Source organism: Ixodes scapularis, unplaced genomic scaffold, assembly GCF_016920785.2.
Source record: "Ixodes scapularis isolate PalLabHiFi unplaced genomic scaffold, ASM1692078v2 PGA_scaffold5__190_contigs__length_132052651, whole genome shotgun sequence".
Lineage (NCBI taxonomy): Eukaryota > Metazoa > Arthropoda > Arachnida > Ixodida > Ixodidae > Ixodes > Ixodes scapularis.
In genome coordinates this window covers 30,628,211-30,645,963 of record NW_024609880.1, presented here as the reverse complement: position 1 = coordinate 30,645,963, position 17,753 = coordinate 30,628,211, and the positions used below count along the sequence as shown (strand labels likewise).

General features: G+C 49.2%; 1 protein-coding gene across 1 annotated transcript in view; it reads left to right on the top strand.

The window, feature by feature from the left end:
- LOC8034743 (integrin beta-PS) overlaps positions 1-17,753 on the top strand; it is a 145,195-nt gene that overhangs the window by 88,012 nt on the left and 39,430 nt on the right. Inside the window, exons 10-13 of the mRNA XM_029977297.3 lie at positions 3,199-3,276; positions 11,907-12,092; positions 14,874-14,953; positions 15,938-15,998. Of these exons, the coding sequence (XP_029833157.3) occupies positions 3,199-3,276; positions 11,907-12,092; positions 14,874-14,953; positions 15,938-15,998 (405 nt within the window). The remainder of the gene's footprint in view (positions 1-3,198; positions 3,277-11,906; positions 12,093-14,873; positions 14,954-15,937; positions 15,999-17,753) is intronic.

Below are 17,753 nucleotides of genomic sequence, written 5' to 3'. Positions count from 1 at the left end.
ATGCAGCGCGCAGGGGAGAAGGCAATTTGTGTTCTTCCAACACGCTTTCTCGGTGTGACAGGATGTTCCCCGAGTGTCGGAGAACAAGTTGGGAAACATGGTTTTCGGACGACAGCAACATGTTTCCGGACTGTTGCTGTTTCCGCAATGTGACAGGGTCCCCGAAAACATGTTTTCCTCGTGTTGAAGGACAAGGTTCTCCGACTGTTTCCGCAGTGTGACAGGGCCTTTAGAAAGGATGGCTGCCGACAGCGAGGGTGACGATGAAGATGGAAACGTTGAATTTCGGCCTCTTCCGCAGCGTCACAGACCTCTGCACCAGCCACACAACGGCACGGTCCGGGCTGGGGGACTCGTGTCACTCAGAAGCGTCAGAGTGTTGGGGGCTGGGGATAGGGGCGGGGGATAGTCTGTCGGCTTCGTCTGATGCGGCTTCGTCCGATTCGGCTTGTTATGGCGTCTGGGCGGGGGCTGGGCGACGGAGCCATGGGCTGGTTCTTGGTCTGCTGCTGCGGATGGCTGCCTCAACGAGGCGGGTTTATAGGATCACAGCGACGCCGATGTTGAATGAAAGAGATGAGGATGGTTCCGCACCTCCACCATACTGTTAGGGTGATGCTGTCGGCAGCAGAAAGGACAGGACAGTACATGATGATAAAACACACAAAGGATTTATGGAGGCAGAGCCGGCCCGTGGGGCCTGGAGCGAGATGGTCGTGCGCGCCACTGCCCCGTCGTTGTCTTCACCTTCCTGATAATATATATATATATATTAAAACCAAAGACATAATCAAATAAAAACAATACTCACCAGCCTTTCTACAGTTATAAAGGGAGATTTGCCGGAAGAAGTTTACAAGCTGTCTGGCAACAAAGAGCATTCGCTGCATCGTTGGGTAGCGCCGAAGTTTGCAATTTTGATGACTGGTGTTACTCTCTCATATTGCCAGCTTTACGTCACTCCACTGATGCCCGTGACACTTCTATGGTTGCTCGCTCTTCCTTGCATGTTGTTATTGTTTGCCTTTGTTTTGCCATCTGCAAGTGGTTGACGCACTAATGGCAAAAGGAGCCATAATGTCTGCCGTCGCGTGTCACATACTGTGAGATTATAAAGTGTGCAAGCGCATATTTCTGTTTTTGTTTATGAGCGCATTTGTCATACTTTGTTCCACAGACAACGACACCACCTTTGACTGCTTCCCAACTGTAGTGCTGTTTTCCTACTCATGTACACCGCGTCTTAAAGAAAAAAGTTTTTCGTTTTTCTTTTTTTTAAATAAATTTGTGCTTGCTTTACAGTTCTGAGACATGATAGCATCATTCTCGACTCCCGATACCCTCGTTTTTTTCTTACTCAACGAAGGAGTCTTTCGTTCGTCTTCTCTTTACTTATGAAAAGGGTGAGGCAAGTGTCGGAATCGAAATTGCGTGTTCCCTTAAGTAAGGCCATTTCACTTTTTGACGGAAGGTAAGAAACGCTGGAAGGAAAGACATTCCCGAATTCGAGGGTTAAAACCAGTGTTACTTCGTTTCGAGCAAGTGACTAATCTGGCTGAGACTGCCGCTCATCTGAGACTGTCCAAGTTTGGGTCTTAAACAGCTCTAGCAAGTGACCCCTGGTCCAGACTGCTAGCACTATATTTGGACAAAGACTGAGCTTTCGGAGAAGCATAGTTTATTTGTGCGGTAAAAATACACTGCAATGTATTTTAGTGTAAAAAGAAAAGTTTAGGTTGAATTAAAAAAAAAAAAATCTATGAGTTAAATATTTTTTAAGTTCACGGTTAGAGCGTTTGGTAAAACCTAGCACCCCAAATAATATCGCCTTAAAAAAAGCTTCCTGACACAGTGCGAGCTACCGAGCTCCTTCCATAAATCGCAGAGTTTGGCGCGCCCACTGTTTTACAGCAAACTATTTGCGTGAACTTCTCTGTAGGTGAAGCTAAGGACGATAGAGAATTTGTAAATGTACCCATGGTGAGGAGTTACTCTGTTGATGAGAACAGTAAACCGATTCACCCATATCAAGACATATCGCAGTAGGTAAATGCACATGGTGGAACACGAATGCAGCAGGGTCTGATCTGAAAAATTCAATGGGAACCTTGTGGGCCGGTTTGCTAGTGAATGCGGATACATCTCCCAATGGTTAATAACTTAAAATAACTGCAAAAGGAATTTTGAGGTCAAGGAACCGGCTCCGTGGGGAGGAAGTACCTTGCGAATTCCTGCCGGCTCCTCTCAGCAGGCGCAAGCCTTGCCTGTCGCTTTCTTTTGTTTTTAAGTTCATATGCTTCAGAAAGAACTTTACAATCCACTCCTGAATTACACGAATGCGGTTAATTTCTGTAGATTTCAACGCTATACTTGTGCTTAAAATCAAGCTTTAATATTCGAAGCAAAGAAGGACCTACGGCTACCATTTGCTGGGAACACGAGGAACGCGAGGTTTCTTGTCCCCACGAATCGGGTCACGTGACCACAAAATCCCTCTTGCTGCTTTTTTAACCACCGGGAGAGACAATCGCATTCATCATCACACCGGACTTGGTGGAGTCTCCAAGTCACACATGATACCCCGTTAATACTGAACCGAAATTTCGAGCTCACTAAACAAGGCCGGGCGGATAGGCGGGAAGCTGCAAAACCAAAAAAAATATCACTCATACGGCGATATATCTAACGGATCGCCATATTTTTTAGAAAAGAAGTGCGCGTTTGAACCCGGCCGACGAGACAAGGCACGTCACGATTCCCATTCTCTCTCCTCCTCGCTACGTCCCGTCAAGCTGATGAACCGAAGCGAGGAGGAGAGAAGCGAGGCCGCTTCTCCTCATTCTCAAATTCTCCCGGAGGACAGTTACGTCAAAGAACTCGCTTGATCGCGCCCTTCCTTTCCAAAAGTACGGCCATCCGTTTGAGATATCGATGTACGAGTGATGTTTTGGAGTTCGTAGCGTCCGGTTCCACACTTCTGTAGCCTTACTTTGTGAAATCCAAATTTCGGTTCAGTATCCCTTTAAGCGACTTGGTTTCTTCGGAGCCGACGTCAATAAACGAGGTGTCATATAATTATCTGAAGTCGTCTAGTTTTAAAGGAGACCGCTACTTCCTGGTAAGACGTGTATGTTGCGGTTCGTCTCAATACAATCGCTACTCGAAGAACTTAATTGTGATGTTTTTCTCGTGTCGTAGTTGGGTGGCATTGTCCGGCGGAACGACGAGGAGTGTCATCTGGACCAGGATGGATTTTACTCGGAGAGCTCTGACCAGGTACGCACATCCAGATGGTAGCCTATGCGCCGAGAAAGTAAGGGAGAGTTGGAGACGAGAGCGTTCAAGGACGTCAGAACGCTGAACTATGATTCGAAGGATTAGTGGGTAGACCTAAAGCTAGCAGCCTTTGTTTCCACTACACTCATCAAACGCTTTAGAACGCGGAACACCGGCATCCGGCGTTTGGCTCTCGCATTTCAGTGCGTTCGACGGGTGCAGTGGAAATATGGTTCCTGGAACGTGCATTCGACTGGTGTGTTTACCGCGCGCCAAAAGGTGGCCCCTCGATTTCCGCCTTATGACGTCACAGAAGTTTCACGCTGTCGCCAGTCGCGATCCTGCCGGCGTCCCAACAGCTGTGGTGTGTGTGGCAGACGCCTGTTCTGCCGGAGGTCGCTCTCCAATGGGGCAGTCCACGGAAGCTTCGGCAGCCAGAAGTTGGGACGCTGTGACGATAGCGACGCTCGCGTTCGGTTCTGGTGCTACTCGTAGCTTCTCGTTAGCATTTCTACGACCAACCGTAAGGATCGCGGCATGCAACAGCATGACACTTTGGCTTCTGTGGCATCATCTGTTGCCACTTCGGGACAACGTTTGATTGAATGGGCAGCATAGGACGCTGAACGTGCAAGTCGAAGACGCGTTCTAGGCACCGTACTGGAGACAAAGGCAGCTTGTTTTAGGTCTACCCATTGATTAAAATCGGAGCTCGGTGTTGTGAAGCCCCAGCACGCTCTAGTCTGTACCTTTCACTCGGTTTCCTCGGCGCATAGACCTTTCCAATAATCGTATTTGGTAGGCTGCCATTTTTGTCTACTGGGCTATGGAAGGCGTTCTGAGCGTGCGCAGTAACTCTCTTTCAAGAAAAAAAAAGCGGCGTTTGTGCTCTGGAACGTATGGACGCCGCCTTATATAGCCCAGTGACTCGGCATTTTTCGCCTGGGTGATAGGTGCTAGAAAGGTCTATAGCCCCTCTCAGTTTAAAAAACGCATGGCATGTCGGTTTCCGAGTATCGTATCAGTGAGTGTCTTATCAGTGAGCATCAGAGAGTATCAGAGCTCCCAGTATCAGTGCGATTGCAGAATCTGATGACAAGAACGAGAAAAAACCATGGAGCAAGAAGTGTGAACACAATTAATGGAGCCAAGCCCTGTGTTTCCTAAACTGTTACTAAATATAGACCTTTTCTGCAAGTGCGCCGCCGTCTTGAATTGAGGTCACTTCCAGTATGGGCGAAAACATTGTTTTGCTTTTGCCACGCCAATAGAAGGCGTTTAGGATATAAGCGTAACAGTCACACTTTCTCGTTTCGCCTCCCCTTCACTTTTTTACTATTTGCAGGTTGAAACATTGGTTTATTTTTTCGTCGCCCATACCGGGTACGCCTATTAGGTGGCTGGGGACGAGAGTACACAAAAAAGGTCTATAGCAAAAATGAAATAAAAAAAAGGGTGCAGTCGAGCACTTTTTTTATTGCGCTCAGTTTAATGTAGCGTTTTAAATCGATCTACGTGTGAAATCGTTTTAAAGCTTACAAATTTTAATCGGGAAGCCAGTTGCTTGTTGAGAAACGCAGCCTTATTTAAAGATTAAAGAAATAATTTTGGCAGATGTGTTCGACACTCGGGGAACAGGCCTGGTAAAGTGTCGGATTGCTCGAAAAGGTACTACATTGCAATAGCGTTTTCGAACTGTTCTCCGTTTTCACAAGTCCGACCAAAGACCACGTTATAAAATCCGATGGAGACAATCAAGCAGCACCAAAAGTGTATCGCCGTGGCGCTCGCCATCTGTGTGCGTTTGCCATCATCGGCTTAACCAATCACGCACACAAAGAAAGGGCTGCGGTATCTCCGCCGGGGGCAAGCTGCAAAAAGGCGATGTTTTTTTAGTCTTTCTTTTTTTTTTTTTTTTTTTTGCCCGACCCCGAAGGTTATTTTGGTGATATCCCACACTGCCTGGTGAAAAGGGGAGAAAAGTGGCTTAGAAGCGCGGGATGAATCATATGATAGCCTTTTTAGACTTAGGCTAGGTGGCGCCAGCTACCGCCCGTTGCAAAGGGTATAGCATTCACTGCGCGTGATTGGTCTCGCCGGGGATAGCCAACGGACGAAAATGACGAGAGCGTGACGATGCACTTCTGGCGTTGCTTGATGTGGCTCCGTCTATTCGTTGTGTCGGCTGCGGTAGGACTCGATGTGATACTAATAGCTCTCAAGACCGTAGCGGCGAGTAGGCTGTGCACAAAGCCTAATTAACTTAGCCTGTAAATATATATATATATATATATATATATATATTATTTTTTCACCGGATTCTACTTGTATCGAGTAACCGTACCTAATGAAACCGTGATGTCAGAGAGATCCGACGTCACGGGCGAAGCAGTGCCTACATGCATTTTGCCTAATAGTAGCAATAATTTTCATCAGAAAGTAAGGTTCGCTGAACGGATGCGCTCTGTATGGGCACTGTCTTTTCCCACGTTCTGTGGCGTAAATTTCACTATTATCCTGGAAACAACCATAACACCGAGTGTCTAAAGTTCTTTGCTGCCAACGGACATCATTATTTGGAAAATTATATCACCGCCTGGGGCTTCTACCAGCCGGTTATTCCATCTGGGGCGGGACCGCCCGCTAACCCAAACCAGAACTTCGGTGCACCGCGGCGGAGCGGCGGCGGCGGGGCCAGCCGCCTTCTCCCTCGCTCGGCATTCCTCTCGCCTCCCGGCACCTACACCCCCGAGACCCGGAGCAACGCAATAGAGAGTATCGAAGTAGACGGTGAGTCCAGCTCGCCTGAAGATATCACCGAGGAGACCGGGTGGCTAACAAGCCATCGTCGACGAGGGGCCCGAGCTCTCACACAGCTAGGTCTAACCTTGGGACACTCCCATGGTCAGCAAGGCGCTGGCTCCCGGCCAACCAAACGGCGGTCACGTGTCGAGAAGCAAACAAGTCGGCAACCACGCCTGCCGCGTCAGCCGCCCTTGCCCAAAGAAGACATAAAGATCGTGCTGCGCCCGCGAGAGGGGCTCGACATCACGAAGATCAGCCACGCCGAGTTGTGCGATGGAGTGCTCCGTGCGACCGGTCTCGGCTACGACGAAGCGGCGGAAGATCTCCTGAGAATCAACCTCGCAAAAAACATCATCGTGGCCAGCACCCCCAGCATGAAGCATGCGAGCAATTACACTCCTGTCAAGGAGCTCCGCTTCGGAGAAAAAACCTACAACGTAACCGCTTATGCGGCACCTCCCGAGGACACCGTCAAGGGGATCATACACAACATCCCCGAATACAACAGTGCTGAGGATATTACAAGAAGCCTCGTCTATAAGAGAAATACCACGATTCTGCAAGCACGAAAAAGTGGGCAGACAAATTCGGCAATCATCGTCTTCGAAGGCACCAAGGTACCGCTACCGTATTATTTTTACTACGGCGCCGAATACCGCTGCTTCATACACAAGAAGCGGCACGAACTGTGCTACGGGTGCGGCAGGCTCGGTCATCGCACGGACGACTGCTCAGCAGCTGACAAAAAGATTTGCAAGATCTGAGGCACCGAGGCCCCGCCGGAAAACTATTAATGTGAACCCTAGTGCGCACTTTGTGGCCGGGATCATCCGACCGGCGACAAAAAGTGCCGACTCGGTTTCCGGACTCCCTGCCTTCTCAAGAAGCGGAAGCGGGAAAAGCAGCAGAGACAGAACAACCGTTGACTACCACAAAAGGCTCAAGCAACCGAGCGTCGACATCGTCCATACTCAAGAAAGACGGACCCAGCGGAGCCACGCCCGGCCAGCGCGGTAGATCGGACTCCTTCCCACGCCTCCCGCAGCATGAGCGGCAGAGCAGACGGGACATGAGTCGCGGACCAGGGGCCAGGGACAACTCCGCCAGCAGTCAACACCGCTTGCGCTCGTCGTCGCGGCGCCGGAGCCCCAGCATCGAAGGCCACCAGAACCCGAGACGCAAGTCGAGATCCCCGTCTTGAAGTGGAAGACAGCTAACCGGAAGCAATCAAACAAACAAGGTGAGCTGGGCAAAGACGGTCTCCCACGGCAATACCTCCCAAAAGAAAAGTGCCCCTCCGAAGGGCGGGCCTAGCTCAGAACAATCAGATCAACAGTCCGAGATTACCAAAATTAGGCAGATGCTAGAGCTCGTCATCTGTGCCGACTCAACGCCATCCCCTTCCTCCCGCAACCTAGGCCAGGCCGCTAAAAATCTGGCCAACATAACCAGGTAGCCACGCCACCTAAGCAGTCGCCTCAAATCCCATTGAAAAACGGCTTTACCGACCCGATGGATGACTCACCACTTGACTTTCATCGTCAAAACGCAGGGCCAAAGAATTAACCCCAGTACTCCTAGCCAGCCCGCACCCTCGGGCTCCAACGAAAACGCCGATGAAGACATGTTCCGAGAATTTGGAGAAAACCTTAGTAAGACCTTAAACGAGACGCTCAGCGCCAAATTCGAAACCATGCTGGCCCAATTCGCCAAAAGTATGGTCGCACAAATTGCCAGCCTCAACACTAGGGTTACAGCCTCTGAAAACGCCACCCCGCGGGTGGACAGGGATGGGGGAACAGGCCCTATAATATTAACTAAGCCCTATTTACGCCCACCCGCGGCGGAAAGCCCACAAAATCATCACCACCATGTCTTATTCCCAACACAATAGTACCCGAAAGTGTAGCACGCTCGTCGTCTGGCAATGTAACTGTCGAGGATTTCAAAGGAAACGCGCTCATCTCGAACAATTTATTAAAATCAAGAATTCGGACGAACTGCCTGACGTCGTTTGTCTTCAAGAAACTGGCGCCTTTGCAAAACTCTCCAATTACAAATCTTTCTCAGACTTAGAAGAGGACGCCTCTGGTGTAAACTCCAAGCAAAAACCCACGGTAGCCACTCTCTTGACTCGTCAGACGCAACCTTCCGACCATTCGTCGTGATACCGGGGTGTGCGCGCCGTCCGCGCCGTCCGCGCCGTCCGCGGCTCACGTCCTCGTTGAATTCATCCCGGACCGGAAACACAGGACGCACGGCACATTTATTCTAAACGTATGCAGCTATCTCTGAAACACCCACAAATTCGGCAAACTTTTACGTAAAACCCGTGAACTAGCTCGGGGAAAAACCTTAGTAATCGTCGGAGACTTTAATGCGTATCACCCCGAATGGGGCTATAAACGGGACACGATCAAGGGGTGCAACCTCTGACTTGATACGCAGAGGGAGGGCGTCACATTGATACTGACCCAACACACCTCGCCCGCATTGGAAACAGCGTAAGCGGCGACACCACTCCCGACCTCACCTTCACGAAAAACACGCGCAAAGAAGCCAGTTGGCTCAACACTCAAGAAAACCTAGGCAGCGACCATTATCTCGTCGCTACCGGGGTCGAATCTGGAATCGCTAAACGCAGATCCGGTAAATTAATCCAGCTTATCGATTGGGGCACCTTCCGCGAAATCTGGGCCGTTGAACGTGCCTCCTCTGACGTAGCGAGCGATCCCTCCATCGAGGAGATAGCTGACGTTCAGGAACGGGTGGAACAACTCCGCAGGGATGCCAAGCAGGCTACCAAAGAAATCCCAGAAGACGCATAGCTCTATCAGGCGGATGCAAAGCTCCTCCACATGTGGGAAGCCATACACAGTCTGCATCAGAGACTTCGCACACAAAAGTAAAATCGCAACCTCAGGCGGCGTCTCGCTATCCTCAATCGCGACATCGAAGACTACGCACATACACTAACGCGTCAAAATTGGCACAGCACGTGCGATCGCATAGAACACGAAATTGGGCTTGCAAAAACCTAGAATATTCTCCGCTGTCTCATCAACCCCGACAACAGCAAAACCACACGGACACAACCTCAATATACTTTGACACAAATTTAAGGGCTTCGACACAAATTTAAGGGCTTCGACACAGAGCTAATCAAGACCATTAAAGATAGATACATCGGGGACTCCCCGCCTGACGCCCTCCCGGCCTACACGGGACAGGACAACGACCTCCTTGACCGAACCACCATGGTAAGAGAAGTTCGAGGGGCCATCTTGGCCCTACGAACTCGCTCCGCCCCAGGCCCAGACGGACGAACAAAACGTTCAGAAGTCTGGACAACGAATCAGTTGAAGCCCTCACCCGGTAAATGAACGAGTGCTGGGAACGGGGCCAAATACCCAACCAGTGGAAAACGGCAAAGGTAGTTATGATAGCCAAACTAGGCAGGAAACTCCAGCTCGAAAATCTTAGACCCATTTCCCTCACGCCTTGTGTGGGCTAGCTAATGAAACACGTCATACTGAACAGGATCAACAGCTACATGGAAGACAACGGTCTCTTTCCGCACATCATGATCGGCTTTTGACCAAAACTCTCTACGCAAGACGTTATGCTTCGGCTTAGATACGACGTCATAGACGAGGCGCACTGCTCCCCACTGGATACTAGAGCAATCTTGGGGCTCGACCTCATGAAGGCCTTTGACAACGTCAAACACTCGGCTATCCTCGCGAACCTGGGCGAACTCGGTCTCGGAAGACGGGTGTACGACTACATCAGCAATTTTCTCTCAGACCGCACCGCTACCCTCACCATAGGGGACTCCAGTCGGACGCGATGGAGCTGGAAAGCAGGGGGAGACCGCAAGACTCGGTCCTTTCCTTTTTTCTCCTCTGGCCATGATTGGTCTTCCCAAGATGCTAAACCAAATGAAAGGCCTTCAACATACCCTTTACGCAGACGACGTCACGCTCTGAGTCCCCGGAGGCAGTGACGGACATATTCAGGACACACAACAACAGGCCATCGAAGTCGTCGAGCAGTACGTAGGCCCTCGCGGTCTCAGCTGCTCTCCGCAAAAATCGGAGCATCTACTCTACCGGCCGACCAGTCGGGGACGGCGCACAGATCCGACCCCTCCGAACGTCACACCCTTCGCGGGTGGAACACAACGCATCCCCATAGTAAGAAGCATCCGGCCCTTAGCTTCCGCATACAGGAAAACGGACACAACTCCGAAACCGTTCTCGCTCTCGAGAAGAGCGTCCATCAAACCACCCGACTCATCTCGTGCACTGCAAACCGCCATCACGGCATGAAGGAACAGAATCTCGTGAGGTTAGCCCAAGCTTTCGTCCTAAGCAGGGTAGCGTATGCCACTCCGTTCTTACACCCTAAAAAAGACGAAGAACACAAAATCGATGCCCTCGTTAGGCGAGCTTACAAACAAGCCTTTGGGATCCCGCTCACCGCCTCGACCGAACGCTGCGATGCACTCGGGCTCCACAACACCCTCAGCGAACTCATCGCAGCCCAACGCTTAGCGCAACGGGAACGACTAACCTACAGCCCGACTGGCAGGTACATCCTCGACTCTCTCGACATCGCCCATCCGAGTACTGCCCCAGTTAAAGACGCATCACGCCTAGCAATAAGGGGAGCATTCTCATTACACCTAGCCCGAAAAACATGCACCCCGTACACAACCTAGAGCGAAGACAGGCCAGAGCGAAAGCCCTGCACAGACAGTACGAAAAGTCCGAGGACGCGGACGCGTGGACGCGGTACACAACCTAGAGCGAAGACAGGCCAGAGCGAAAGCCCTGCACAGACAGTACGAAAAGTCCGTGGACGCGGCCGATTACGTGGGTCGCAACGCCATGGCCTTCGTGGTAGTCAATCGACAGGGAAATTCCATCGCTTCCTGTTCGCTTCGCACGAGTGAAGCGTAAGTGGGCGAAGAGGCGGCCATTGCCCTGGCAATGACGGCCTCCGCGAAAATCAAATACGTAGTGAGCGACTCCAAGTCTGCCATTCTAAATTACGCGAGAGGACGAATCTCACCAGAAGCTTCTGAAATCTGACTTCCGCAACGACGCGCGGACCGGTAAGATCTACCTCATATGGGCACCTGCCCACTCCGGCCTGGCCGGGAACGAATGAGCCCACGATGCCGCTCGAGGCTTCACCGACCGAGCAGACATCGACCCTAACACCACATTTGCGCATTCGTTCCGATGGTCGGGCAGGGATTGGCTCGTGTCCTACAGGGACATTGCAAATCATTACCGAATGGGGCAAGCCCGCTTTCCTCTCGCTCACCCATCACTCAATAGGAGGCATGGCGACTTCTTCAAACAAATTCATACCCAAACCCGGTTAAGTATAGCTACTGCTACCCAGGGCAATATTCTGACAAATACCATAAATGTAAACATAGGGAGGATCTAGCACATATGCTATGGGCTTGTCCGCAGGCGGCTGCATCAGGTCGCAGAATCACTCAGGTAGAGAGATGGGAGACAGTGTTGCTCAGCTCCGACCCAGCTGATCAAACTGGGCCATCCAGCTGGCCGAAGACGCTGCTGGAGCCCAAGGGCTCTTGGCCAACACCTATGATCACCAGCTTCTCAGTAAAGTTATTTCTCTGTCTCTCTCATCAAAAACTAAACATTTCCTTTGCAAAAGCTGGCGTAGGTCGTCTTTTTTTATAAAAGGAAAATCGCCCTTGGGAGGCCTAGGAAGAGTCGGTCATCCAGCACCTTTTAAATCCCCCCTCCCCCCTCTCTCGATTCCGCTACATCGTCTTGCAGGACTACCCGTCGCTGAGCCAGATCGTGAGCGTGGTGCAGCGCAGCAAGATCAATCTCATTTTCGCGGTCCCCGAAGGCGCTTACGACGTGTACCGACAGCTGAGCGCCTTCATCGACGGCTCTTCCGTCGGCAAGCTGGTCGGAGACTCGTCCAACATCGTGCACCTCGTCCGGGACCAGTACTACGTGAGTTCAAGCAGAATATCGCGCATCTGCAGGTTTTGACTCAATGCTCGCGTATCCGCTGAAATATTGACAGTCATTGATTTGCCTCAAAAGTGCTTCAACACATTAATGGACACGTCTGGACTAGTAACCCAAGTAAACAATTTCCAATTGTTTTAGAGTGCAGCTCTTAGGCGCCCGTTTCCGGCTTGAGCGGCGTCGCCGTTGGCGTAACCAAGGTCACCCCAAGGTCATGTGACCCCGGGTCACGTGACCCCTCCCAAGGTCACGTGACCCCCGATGTCACGTGCCCCCCCCCCCCCCCGAGGTCACGTGACTCCCTCCCCCCGAGGTCAGGTGACCGCCCCGGAGCATATTAAAGAATGAGGGGAGGAGAAGGAGGAGGGGTCTACCCTCCCCTCAATACCCTTCCCTCCTCCTCCTCAAGAGCTGCGCTCCAATTCGGCGTTACAGGGAGTTGTAAATGGCTTTCACTTTTTTATTCGCGAAGTTATTGAATTTTTTTTTTTTACATTTGGTCTGAAAGCCTATGTGGCTCTACTGGTGACACTGAAAACTCAACTTTAAAGGAAATTCGGTGCCGTATTTACTTGAAAATGGGCACCGCAGCACTTTTGAAAAGGTTCCATTAACTCTCATGCGGCGTGCTATTTCGGAGAAACAGGGGTTCCTTGCTCTCCAAGAAGGGTGTACGCCTGCACCCATCGGTTTAATCCTAAACTCTCACCATTCATCGCGTGTACGGCGTAAAAGTACTCTCTTTCCTACACCCTTGCCATTCTTCGGGTGCAGTTAAGGTATTTTTACCTTCACAACAGGGAATTTCAGTATATCGTTCCGCGAATCCCGATAACGATACTCTGCTGGCGCCTATGCTCGTGCATCGTATCGGTATTTATCGAATATCGGAGAGTTTTAGGGAACCGCTTTTGCACATCCGATTACGGTATGATGGGCACTCCGGTACGAACTGCGCGTTCGCTACAGCTGAAGACTCACACATGCACTTTCAAGGAAAAAGGGTGTCAAAAGGTGTATCGGGACACCCTTTGTCCCATATAATACACCCCAAAACTTCAATTCGACGTACAGCGCCCTACAGTCGAACAGACGGCCCGAAATTTTACAAGGGGCTTGATAGCATTGGTGGTACAACTTATTAAAATGGCTAATGTACGTTTTACTGACAACAAAGAAAAAAATAATGGGGTTTTGTTGGCCCTACATAAAAACTCGGTGTTTTCTTTACGTGGCCTTTGATACGTCCTTTAGCTATTTAAAAAGTTGTACCGCACGGCTATCAAGCCCCTCATAAAATTTCGGGCCGTCTGTTCGACTGTAGGGCGCTGTATGTCGAATTGAAATTTCGGGGTGTATTATATGGGACAAAGGGTGTAACAATACACCCTTTTACACCCTTTTTTCTTGAGAGTGTGCGCAGTTCGTACCGTAGGGCCCATCATACCGTAATCGGATGTGCAAAAACGGTTCCCTAAAACTCTCGCTTTCTCCAAGTTATCGGAACGATCTAGTAAAACCCTCTACTTACCGGCGTGACGGGAGAAATTCGGTTAGGGTTACTGCGACCTAATTTTAATTTGTCTTAGGTTTAATGTGTTTTTGAGTCACTTGGCGACAGAAAGCTTTTAATCTCCGCTGTTTTGGGGGTTGTTCCATAGCGTGGCAGAGCACGAACAAGTGATTACTGGTCTTTCATGTTTTTGTTTGTTAGAGTTATGGAAAGTACTATACTCTGTCTTACCATAACTTGGCAAACTGTGAAGCCTACGGTCCCAGTGAGCAATCAGCTCGTCGGAGGCAGCACGTAGTTGCGCAGAGTGCTGTCGAAGCTAGGGGCGGGACAGAGAGGAAAGACGCTCTTGTACGAGTTTTGAGTGACGAGATAATCTATGAAGGGGAGGAGAGCGACGACTGGAACACACAGAAGAGGGTCTGGGGTCTGGGTGAGGGGAACGGGTGGTCTTCCTCTTTTCCCTCTTTTTAACTTCTTGGCTTACTCCCTTGCCCCTGTATCATTGGGTCGGTCACGTGCCTCGCCTCCGTCGCTGTGATTGGCTCAAGGGGGACGTAGCGTTCCCTCTTTTACAAGTTTTGGGGAACCCAAGTGTAGGCGGTAGAAAGTGCTCCTTGGATCTATTGGCCTTAGTGGTAACGTTTTTTTACTCCTCGGTGCACTCCCTGAGCAAATTGCAGAAAAGCACCGAGGTCGTGCTTGCATTAGCTGTGTCGTGCCGCGCACAGGCAGTCAGCGAAAGATGCCTGATTTTGTATTGGATCAACACCATACACCCCGTGAACAGCCTCGTTTGCCTTTAAGTAACGACGTCACACTAGGATGGCGTCAACTTAGCAACTGGGCCCGAGCCCGAAGCCGAGTCCAATCTGTGTGTTCCATAGATCTTTCTGTGATGACGTCGAATCACTAGTGCACGGGCATTGATTATTCCGGGCGGTGTTGATACGACACTATATAGTTGCGGCAACCGTGTTTGTTTTTTGCCGATCCGATCAATTGGGTCGTCTTCTGCCCCATTGCTTTCAAGCTTTTTTTAAAGTTCGGTTTCTCCGTCAGGTTTTCAAGAGATCCTAGCAAACTGAGCCTTGAACCAAATTTGAGCGTCTAGCCCAAATCGGTCCATTCGGACAAATTAGGCCATCAGCCGAATGGATTACCTCGGCCGGATTGGGATGACACTGCAGGGGCATCTTACGCTCGGTTGTACGAACTCGACCTAACCTCTATACGTTGGTAATGTGCAGAAAATCCGTTCCGAGGTGGTGCTCAAGGACAATGCGCCGTGGTTTCTCCGCGTAAACTACAGCAGCAAATGCCTGAGCGGGTGAGACCTGATTCTGTAGTTACATCACATTTTGTACGGTGCAAACAGTGCCATATGTATAAAAAAAATATAGCTTTGTGAACTGAAAAAAAAAACGAACATTTTTACAGCCGCAGTCACACTGCTTATGCATCATAGAAAAATATGCGTTGTTTGCTGCAGACATGATTACCGAATTATCTGCGGTCCTGCCTGTGGGAAGCATGTTTACTTCATACATTAGTGTACTTCCAACATAACTGCGTACATGTTTTTATATGACCAATGTGACAGGACACTCATACTAGAAAGAAACTACCCTCCCCCCAGACAGTGCCTACATTAGTGAAAAGACGGTGAGAGTGCAGGCGAGCTGGTGGTAGCTAATCATGTCGTATTACACCTGAGACTGCGGTGGAAGAAATTGGAAGAACTTTCAGTAGAAGGAACAGACAGAGAGAACGTCTCAAACTCAGCTAACTGGTTTATTTCTCAAACAGCCTTTAAGTACCCTCGGAACTTTTTCCCAACCACACTCTACACATAAACTCATAAACATAAACTCGTCTCATGTGTGGGTTGTTTTGTATCTTTTGTATCCATCCGGTTCGAAATGTCTGCAACAAAGGAGTTTATGTGTAGAGTGTGGTTGGGAAAAAGTTCCAAGGGTACTTAAAGGCTGTTTGAGAAATAAACCAGTTAGCTGAGTTTGAGACGTTCTCTGTGTCTGTTCCTTCTACTGAAAGTTCTTCCGATTTCTTCCACCGTAGTCTCAGGTGTAATACGACATGAGTGCCTACATACTGTCTTTTGTATGATGCATTACCAGTGTGACCGAGGCTTGAAGTTGTGGTCACACTGCAGTTGATCATCTTTTATTTGGTATCGCGTCAATTCATCTCAGCTCTATACAATTTTGATTCGAAACGTTTCACTGCATTAAAGTGTATTTGGAATTTGTTTTTTAAACATGACGAAAAAACATCTCTTTCTTTGTTTTTGCAGAACTGGAGCCAAGAACAAGCAGCAGACCAATGCTTGTGGAGGAATTCGCGTTGGCGACGAGGTGTAAATGCTTTTGGCCCTGATTTCAGAATCATAGTCCAGCTAACAGAATCAGATCGGCATTATAATGGCCGAGTCATGTTGTGGGAGCCTTCTGAACAAATTAGTGTGACCTAAATAACGTTTTTTAAATATCCCGCTGAGCTAGATCTTTAGAGTTCTAAACCAGTTTTGCCCCATCAATATCCCGCTGAGCTGGATCTTTAGAGCTGAAAACCAGCTTGGCCCCATCAAGTTTCACCCTCTACCCCTTGATACAATCAGGGGAAGAACATAGTCATTGGATTTATGTCTCACTTGTACTTCCGCTGAAACCAGGACGCGCAAGCCTTCGCAGGTTCATGTCCGAAGGGTGATGTTCTTGGGTACATAACATTTTTCACCTCATCCAAATATAATTTTGGTATAGTGTTCAAGTTTGCACAAATCAATAGGGCGACATTGAGTCATTTGTCAGAATCAGGCAAGCATGCTTTGGGCTCAAGTGGCCCTTGAACCATAGCGTAGTTCCGTAAATGACCAAACTAATTATTTTTATTTAAATTTTTGGCCGGAGTCGACAAGCTTCGGTTCCCGGAGTCCTTACAGAGAAGGTCAGCCTGACCGATCAGTTGTTTAAACCTGGAAGGATCTTGAGCTAAATAGTTAACCAGGGACTACATCTTACTCCGCGAAAATTTCATGGGCTTGGCGCTGGCAGCGTTTACGTAGTTAGAACGGCTCGACGCGCGAAGGCTCAGGGTTTCCCCCTTTAAATTGGGAGGAATATCTTTTGCCATCGGTCGTGGAAACCCCTCGATACAGCCGAAACAGCCACCTCCGCTGTCTTTATGAATCCGGTATTTTGGTGCGTCGGTGGCGGCCCCCTCCCTCGACGCAGTTCGAAAAAGCGGCGCCGTGAACAGCGTGACGCATAAGCGTTCTCTGACGCTGTGTTTCCATTCCGCTCAGGGTGGCATTGGTGCTGTAGGCGCGCTGTTTATTGCGAATGCGTCTATACTTCGTTTTACCTGAAGTTAGACTCAGCCGACTGTATACGAGTTGATGGGACCAATCAGAAAACGTGAAAAGCGCACCATCATACATCATGGGGAAAACAGCTGTATGTTCCTCTTCGTAGTCCGTGTTTTCTGAGCTGTTTTCTCCATCATGTATAACGTCAACCAACTGGCTTAGTTTACCACCTTATCGCAACATCATGGTGTTTGTCATGTTTGTGTGCGTGATCCATCATCGCTGAACCAATCCTAAGCAGAAATCGCCTAGTCACCTGCGCTTTTGATTCTGCCTGATTGGTTCCATTATTTTGCATAGCGGCGGCTGCATTTGTACTGAAGGGAGGGCACTACCCAAGAAGGTAAACTTTTGTAGCTTTAGCTTAATATGAATGAAATTTACAGTATATGCTGGCAGTTGCAAGGCAGAATGTGGTGCAAAGTTTCATTGGCGTACATGAATTGTGAAATAAATTATAGTTGTTTTTATTAGGTACACACTGACATTGTTTAAAAAAACTGTCGTTTGAAAACTAATGTAATACCGAACACTTTTCTTCACTAGATACACAGCAGGATGCCTGGAGAGTGCAACTCTGAAAGCAAAGTTTCTAAAACATAATTTATTTTATGCTAACATCGCGCTGAAAATTCATAAATTTCTTGCCTTGTATCTTGTCGACAAAATCTTAATATATCTTATAATAAAAGACATCCCCAAAGTAAAAAATACAATGCCACAGCTGCATTTCTCATTAAAT